Source organism: Drosophila suzukii, chromosome Y (assembly GCF_043229965.1).
Source record: "Drosophila suzukii chromosome Y, CBGP_Dsuzu_IsoJpt1.0, whole genome shotgun sequence".
Taxonomy (NCBI): domain Eukaryota; kingdom Metazoa; phylum Arthropoda; class Insecta; order Diptera; family Drosophilidae; genus Drosophila; species Drosophila suzukii.
Window position 1 is genome coordinate 1,737,402 of NC_092085.1, and position 8,675 is coordinate 1,746,076.

Sequence of the window (8,675 nt, forward strand, 5' to 3'; positions counted from 1 at the left end):
TGCCAATGGTCGAACACGCAGTGAGGGAAGGCATTTCCAATAGATCTTACAGGCCTCGGTCACATCGTTGTCATGCTGTATACTTCAGACAGATCTCCAAATGCGGCTCACCGGCACCGGCAAAAATGTGCTCTCCGGACTTCTCGATGATGCACTGCATCATTGGACTTGGTCAGGCGCTTCAGACCCTACGCCAGCTTGGGCAGATCGGTGGGGTTCTTGGGCTCCACAGGGGATAGGAAGAGCTTCTTGACCTGAAATCGAATGAGAAGATAGTACGAAATTAGTAATTTCAAATATTGTATTTTTCACTGTTTAATCTGTAAAAATTTTAAATATTCTATAAGTTTATGAAGATATGTAAATCACAAATTACATTGACAATTATTTTCTTTCCCTGCCGATTCGAGTACGGGTCGCGCCCCTGTAACTGCTGTAGTTCCATGACTATACCGTCGCATTGCAAACTCACATCCTTGATCTGCTCTGAGGGACAGCTTGGAAAACTAGAGGCGCTTCAGTCTCCTCTTCACGGCCGACGGACTGATGTACTTTTTGTGGCCAAGGCAAGATGTTTAACTGGTGAATTCGAAGCTCTTATTCGACGTCGTTGACAAGGTCTTACAATCGTCTATCTCAGATGAAACCTGCTAAGGACTGTGTGCCCGCTTAGGTGTGCTGATGGGAGCTGGCCCGGTATTCGCGGGAGAAGCATTGATGAGGCGCAATAGTGTATAGTGGAATAGTGTATCGCTGAAGATAGATGTCTCCGAAATGGTGAGGTTGTTACCGTACAGAGATAGCTCTAAGAACTTGAGGCGCTTCAGTGATAAACCCTTCCATGCGTGGTGTCCATTGAGGAACTTGCCTTTTCATTTGCTGGGCGTTCCGGACTCTGAATTTGCTCCCCATCGACCGCGGGATAGAAGGTTTGCTTAATCTCGAGCCCAGGCGGCAGGTTGAACACTAGATTTTCGCCACCACCGCTGACATCTACTGTCGATGCCTCGTTGGCAAAGTCCAGCTGGCGCTGCTCCTGCTTCACCTGCAGCTGCAGCACGTTCTTTATATCCTCCTGCCCCGCTCCATCGTCCTCCAGCTTTGTCCAACAAAGGTTCTGATGGTGCTGTTGCTGCTGCTGCAGGGTGCTTTGTATCACAGATGAATAGGCCACAGTAATGGGCATGGCAGTCGCAGACGATCCAGCGCCTGCCTCCGACCGCCTTTGTACCGGGGACGCCGTCTTGTAGACGATCACCTGGGCCTGCGGTGTGCTGACCACGTCCACGGCACGTAAATTCGTGATAGGCGATCCATCTGCGGAGATCAACGCCGGGCTCGCATATTGCGCCGGAAAGGATCCCGCCGGAACTGGCACTGCCAGCGGCACCGGACTGCCATCCTGCTGCTCAACTATTGTCGCTCGGAACGGCTGGCCATCCTTGCGCGTCACCTTGACCTTCCGGCCATCGATCATGTAACAGGTGTCCGGCTCTGTTTCCGCCTCGGCGATCTCCTGTTGCAGTTGCTGCTGGAGCTGCTGCTGGAGCTGATGCTGTTGTTGCTGCGCTGCCTGCTGTTGTTGCTGCTGCTGCTGCTGTTGTTGTTGCAGTTGGATCAGTTAAATCGAGTCGTTGTAGGCTTTTAATTGCTTTTCCTGCTTAATCTGCACTTTGTCGGCCACCAGGTTGAGCTGTTGCTGCTGCGCCTGCTGCTGTTGCTGTTGGGCCTGCTGTTCCTCCAGAGCTGCCGGCGCTGGCGGGCACGATGCGGTTGTAGGCATACGACCAGGGCCTGGAGTTGGGATCCATGGTTGGCTTGGACTCTTCTACTGCTGTTGGGTAGTAATTTTTAGACGTTATAGAATCGGAACTGTCGGTCTGCTCGGGCCCAGCATTATCTTCACATCGGACTGCACAACGCTCCAAATAGCACGAGGGGTTTTTATGTTTAATTTCGGGCGCAGCGTTACGTTTTTTTAGATTCGGTGCATAACTTGTTTGAGGATGAAAATGCCCGCTCTGCTGCCCATCGGCCAAGGTGATTTGCAACTTTCTAGGTAAGTTTTCGCATTTCCTCACTCCTTTCTATTTCATCCTTTCTCTCTCCAGACGACCTCTCTCGCCTCTCGTCTCTCTCTCTCGCCCTTCAATCGTCCTCCGCCGGCTGAGCCTGGCTTCACGCTGGCAACACTCGAGAGCTGGTGTGGAGAGGACTTCGCATTTGCTTCGCTGCAGGTGAGTATTTTGGTGTCGTTTGGCTGCTTCCTGTATTAACCCAGTATGAATTTCAGGATGCTGGAGCTGCCATGTATGCCCCTTACTTCTGGCCCCTGTTTCAGCCGCGTTTCCCGTTTATGCCGGTTTTCAAACTCCGTTTTGTTCATTTTATTCAAATTTTATTTCGGCCGCTCCTCGAACACTCTCGTGCCCGCCAGCCCCAACCTCTCTCCAGACGCGCACGCTGCGCCTGCCGCCCATGATGCGAGCCTCCTGTACCACCGGTGCCTCCGCGATCCCTTCGGGCCACTCCGGCTCCGCGATCTCTCGCCATCGCTGGCCCTCCGGCGCCGACACCGTCCGCGACAACTTCGGCCGGGCCACCACCTCGGACACTTCGGGCGCCGAGTGCTGCCGCTTGAGCGGAGGACGGCCGTTTTCCACGGGCTCAGGCCACACCCAGGGTCCTCGCTCCAGAGACTCCGCGGTTACTGTCGCGCTCCCGGTAGGCATTGGCGTCGATGGCCCTGTCCTTGGCGTTGTTGGTCCGGTGCTCGGCGTCGGTGGTGCCCACTCCGGTCTGCCACGGGTCCTGGGATCCAGCGGGCTCACCCGGAAACCACTTTCTTCCCAGATTCGGGGCTCCTCCGTCGCTGCCGTCTCCTCTACGGGTCCCTCCGGCCAGGTCCAGACAACCGTCTGCTGTCGCCACCTAACTCCTTCAGCCACGAACGTCCGGGTGCCGTGGCTCACATGGGCCGCCGGTATGTCCGTCCGGATGTGTTGCTGCTGCGGTGGTGGCTGCTGCTGCGGTGGTGGCTGCTCGCGCTCGAGCTGCTGCTGCTGTGGTGGCTGCTGCTGCGGTGGTGGCTGCTGCTGTGGTGGTGGCTGCTCGAACCTCGGCGTGGGCGGTCGTGCTGGCGTCCACTGTGGTGACCCCTCGTACCGCGGTGTGGGCGGGACTTCGGGTAGCCACCGCGGAGGTGAGGACGCCCAGTCGTCTGCCACTACCCCGGGTTTTCCCACAGCTGCTGCTCCTCTGCCACTCTGCCACTCCGGCGACTCCTCCATCTCCTTTAACCGCCGCTCCTCACTCCGCCTTCGCGCCTCGCACTTTCGTCGAAACTCCCACGTAGCCGCTACCACAGCCTCGGCATGGCTACTGGGAGCCAGCTGGTCCTGGGGCGGCTCTTCGCTAGCCCACTCCACCTCCGCCTCGCCAGACGGGATGCGTCCGTCGGCCCGGTTGACCGCTTTGCGAAATCGCCATCGCCGTTGCTCCGCGGGTCCTCCACCAATTCGACGTCGCTGTCGGAGCTGATGACCGGCTCGGGGACGCCCCGCCCGGAGATCCGCCGCGAGGTTCGGGTAGGCCGGGCTGTCGACCATCCTTGCCCCGGGCTAGATCCTCCGGACGGCTGGTGGGCAGCCATCATTTTGCGCGCTTCGCTCCTGGTTATGCGTGTGCTCATGATGCTCGTCGATTTTGATTGTTCAGCTGGAGCCTGGGCTCCCTTTAATGACACCTCGGTTCCGAGCCTTCCTCTTTTCTCAATCCCGCTATTTCCATCGGCCTCTCCTTCTTACTACCCAGATCTACGGTACAGCTCTCTGCTCTGTGCCGTCTTCCCCCTTCCTTCGGCAGACTTTTGATGCGTGTTTTTTCCTTCCTCCGATCAGTCCCAATCGAGACCTTAGACGCTCTGGTTCGCTCCCTTTGTGTTCTTAACGTTCTCCTGATGTCCTTTATGTGTTTCATTGCGCCTTTGTAGATGCCCTGTAGTATCCTTGAAGTCGGTTTGTAGTATCCCTTTCGAATCCTTGGAGGTATCCTTGGAATTTGTTCGTAGTATCCTTTGGGAAACCTTTGCAGATATCCGTGGACTCTTTTCGTAGTATCCTTTGGGCATCCTTGGAGGTATCCTCGGAATCCTTTCGTAGTACCCTTTGGGCATCCTTGGAGGTATCCTTGGACTCCTTTCGTAGTACCTTTTGGGAATCCTTGGACGTATCCTTGGACTCCTTTCGTAGTATCCTTTGGGCATCCTTGGGGATATCCTTGGGATCCTTTCGTAGTATCCTTTGGTCATCCTTGGAGGTATCCTTGGACTCCTTCCGTAGTATCCTTTGGGCATCCTTGGGGGTATCCTTGGACTTTCAATGTTGTTTTGCGTCTTTTGTGCTTGCTTGCTGTGGCCGCTCGCTTGTGTTTTCCGTTTGTTGCTGTTTCAGCTCGCTTACGTGGATGGTCCGCTCTTTCTTTGTGTTTATGTGTCTTATTTTGCAGATTACTGGTGACGCAAAACTTATGACTTGGTAAGGTCTGTCGTATCTAGGGGCCAATTTTGCTGCGAACCCCTCGGCCGCTTTTGATAAGTGGTGTTCCTTGGCCCACACGACGTCACCCACCTCTGGCGTCCATTGCCTCCTCCTTAGGTTATAATGCCTAGCCTGGTCCTGGGATTCTTTCTCCAGGTTCCGCCTTACAATCTCGAAGATTTCCCTGAGTTTGTTTGCTTTCTCTTCCGGGATCTCTGTCGGTCGTCCGGTCCCTACGGTTTCTCTGTCGTATAGGGCGCTCGGTAGTCTTGGTTCCCTGCCTTGGGTAATGAACGACGGTGTGTAACCTGTGGATTCTGAAACGCTCGTGTTTACTGCCAGCATGATTTCTGGCCATTTATCGTCCCAGTCTCTTTGGTTCTGCCCTGCGAACTGCGCTATCATTGTTTTCACCGTCCTATTGGCTCTCTCAGTCGGGTTCTCCTGTGGGGAGTATGGAGCTCTGAACTGTTACTTGGCTCCCATTTCGGCCAGGAAACTCTTGAAAGTTTTGCTGGTAAACTGGACTTCGTTGCCCGTCATGACTATTTTGGGGACCCCATACCTCGCGATTATGCGTTCTTTAAAAGCTGTCTTTCGGCTTCCTACATGGCCAGCCGCCGGTGAGTCGTTGTTCTCCTTCAGCACCGTTTCCCGTAGAGCTTTCGGGACGCACATCTTCCATGTTGCAACATCTTCGCTGCCCGCTCTATGAGGTATATTCCTGTACAGGGTGTTACCCTCCATCACGTAGTCCGGATACTTTTGCGGCTGGGTCCTTATCTTTTTGCGCATTTCCAGAATCCAGCTTTCGAAGCGTTTCCGACAGTGGCTGCCTTGACAAAGCGTCTGCCACCACGTTGAGTTGCCCTTTCCTGTACGCTATTTTGAAGTCGTACTGCTGCAACTCCAGGGCCCATCTGGCGATTTTCCCTGAAGGGCTCTCTATGCTGTTGAGCCACTCCAGTGCCATGTGGTCGGTTACTACTTTAAAGTGGTAACCTTCCAGATACGGTTTGAGCTTTCGGATTGCCCAGACGATTGCCAAGCCTTCGAGGAGCGAGATTGCTACGTCGAGACGTTCGGGATTGGGATACCAGGAATCTCCGAATTGAGACGCAGGTAGCTGAGATCCAGAGGGCTTCACACGGCCCTCGATTAACCCTGTCCACAAAGTCCTGGCGTTACGCCTGGAAAGAGTATACCAAGCCAGAAGGGAGAGCGGTCGATCGGTACGGTCTCGAGTGGAATTATCCAGGAGAGCCCTACGGATTCGACTTGCGAGGTCCCGGAGCGGCGTGCCCGAACCCCGAGTATAACAAGCCAGAAGGTAGAGCGGTCGATCGGTACGGTCTCGAGTGGAATTATCCAGGAGAGCCCTACGGATTCGACTTGCGAGGTCCCGGAGCGGCGTGCCCGAACCCCGAGTACCAAAAGCCACGCGGAAACGTCCCGGACAAAAGGCAAAAGGGTGAGGCTAGGGTGGAACGTTCGTTTACACTAGGCGTGGAAGCGAAGTAAGGCGCGAGGCAGCTTCCTGGCGTTCCGCCTTGACTGTCCGCGCGGGCTGAGCAGAAACCCCAGTGGGACCATCCGGGACAGAGCAAGGGACAGGCGGCGGTGTGATGGTGACGCTTCCCTAAGCCCGTACGGCCCATACCCCTCGCGAGTCCGAGTCGGTATCAGCAGTCACCAAGTCACGCGTGAGAAGCGAACAGCGAGCGAGTGTCTTCAGGGAGCTGCGAGGCTCTTCAGGGAGCTGCGAGTATCTTCGGGGAGCTACAGGACAGGAGCACCGAGTCATCAAGGCGAGAGGTCGTCGAGTCAATCAGGACCGTCGGAAGCACCGAAGGTCACAAGCAACGAGTCCAGGCCAACCAAGCGACTAAGACACTTGTAATAATATACCCGCAATAAACCCAATACGAACCCGTGAATTCTGTGCTTTCTCAATGAGCTACTGGGCGGTCACGTTAATATAAATTTGGTGGTACCAACACACAATATACTGAGCTAGCCGCACGAATATCGTAGCGAGCAGACCATAAAAATCAGTTCGTTACATCTGGCGCCCAACGTGATTGTCCCAACAGTGAGAACAGCACAATAAAAATGAGAAAGAAGTGGATTTACCGCCTCAAGAAGGAAGACTTCGCCCATGTCGCACAGAGGCTCAACGTCGCCCTGGAGGGCAGGCTAGACGACATGAGGAAGGCGCTATCGGAATACTACTCCGAAACAGAGAACGATCCACAACTCGTCGACATCTGGGCCGAGCTGGAGGCGACATACTACGACAGAGCCGGCACAAGCATTACGTTAACAACCGCCGAAGGGGACATCCTGGTGGCAAGCCTGAGCATTGACAACATGCAAAAAGAGGCCTACAGGAGAGAATCAAGCCAAGAAAAGAAAGCAGCAGCGCTGACCCCGAGACCAAGCCAGGCGGACTATGCAAAGGTCGCTAAGAAGGTCCGCGAATGGTCGTTCAGGTTCGACGGGGCGGAAAAACCATTCGAGTTCCTGGAGCAGGTAGAATGGTCCGCCAACACGTACGGTTTGGAGCTTGATATGATCCCTCGAGCGATGCCGGAGTTGCTAAAAGGAAGGGCTTTGAAATGGTTCATCGCCAACAATAAGCAGTGCAGAACTTGGGTAGAATTCATTGAAAGTTTCCACACATACTTCCTGCCAAGAGATTTCTTCACCAGGCTGGCGGACCAAGCCCGGCAAAGGAAGCAAGGCTTCAGCGAGTCGTTCAAGGACTACATGATCGACATGCAGACGATGGTGAGGCCACTTAGCTATTCTACGAAAGAGACGTTAAGGGTTATTAAAGACAACTGCACCCCAAGCCTACGGATGTTCTTAAGAGCATACAAAGTGTCGGACCTGGACACGCTAATGATCCTAGCCGATGAGTACGAAGAACTTGAAAAGGAACGGGAAGTCTTCGCACAGGAGAACAAGTTCTCAAAGACAAAGTCGGCGTCACCAACACAGGTGACATGCAGGAGATGCGAGGTGGTAGATAACCAGGACACACGAGGAAACGACCAATGGTCACCACCACACCAAGCCAGACGACAGCAGGCAACAGGCGCACCACGCGGAGGCCATTGTGCACCACCCCCACAGCAACAGAGACAGCCAAACAATACCTTGTGCAGGCCGCCAAGCAACACACAGAGGCCACAAGATGCCACCCATATCACAGACCTGCAGGAGGCCTGTCGGAAATGCGGTGGGAACGGACACTGGGCTAGAGGATGTCGAAACCAGCGGCTGCTGTTTTGCTGGATATGCGGCAAGGTGGGTGTTAGGAGCGTCGATTGCTGCCAACTATCGGGAAATGGCCAGCGATCTCCGCCGCAGAGAGGCGAGCGGGGATCGCACAATGCCACTCCAAACTAATGGGCAAGCTAATCGAGGAGGAGCAGCAGTTGTCCACAGGCAAGCTTCGTCAGCGAAGAATTGGCGGACAATATTGCTGCTCTACGAAGGATTACAAAGACGAGACGGCAAGTTAGGTTGGCAGATGGAAGGTGCGGCGGAATTGATGCGCAGCTCGAGGTGGAGGTCAAATTCGGCAACAAACAAGTGACCATGAGCCTGTTGGTTTTACCCGAAGTAGTGGATCCATTAGTGTTGGGATGGAACTTCCTGAATCAAGTCGGAAACGAGATAAGGTGTGCTGGACACGAGATAATAATACCAACCAGGAACCGACACAATGGATGGCTCGAGGAGAAGCTATCAGTAGCAGTCGTTCAACAAGTAGACGAGTTGGACGGTACTACAGCATTCCTTGAAACAGAGCTGGCAGACTTCAGCACAATGTCGGGAACATCGAATCTGGCAGAACACCAGATCAAAATGAAGGACGACAAGCCAATCAAGCAGAGATACTACCCAAAGAACCCAAAAATTCAAGGGGAAATCAACGCAAAGGTGGACGAGCTTCTCCAAATGGGGTTCATAGAGCATTCAAAAAGCCCTTACAGCTCCCCCATCGTGATGGTGAAAAAGAAGACAGGCAAGTGGAGACTGTGTGTCGACTTCAGGCAGATCAACGCGAAGTCAGTTAAGGATGCATACCCAATGCCTCGTATAAACTACATCCTGGACCAACTAAGG

At 54.2% G+C, this 8,675-nt stretch overlaps 1 protein-coding gene across 1 annotated transcript; it reads right to left on the minus strand.

Annotated features, from left to right (window-relative positions):
- On the minus strand, positions 1–1,496 carry LOC139353525 (uncharacterized). Its single transcript, XM_070997887.1, has 2 exons — positions 377–1,496; positions 1–254 (listed from the first exon to the last, which is right to left on the minus strand). Exon 1 carries the CDS (start codon positions 1,475–1,477, stop codon positions 824–826), a length of 654 nt encoding a protein of 217 aa, XP_070853988.1. The 5' UTR covers positions 1,478–1,496; the 3' UTR covers positions 1–254; positions 377–823.
- Between the last annotated feature and the right edge of the window lie 7,179 nt (positions 1,497–8,675).

Excerpts from the sequence above, each read along its gene's own strand:
- LOC139353525 (XM_070997887.1), bottom strand. The coding sequence starts at position 1,477 with ATGATCGATGGCCGGAAGGTCAAGGTGACGCGCAAGGATGGCCAGCCG.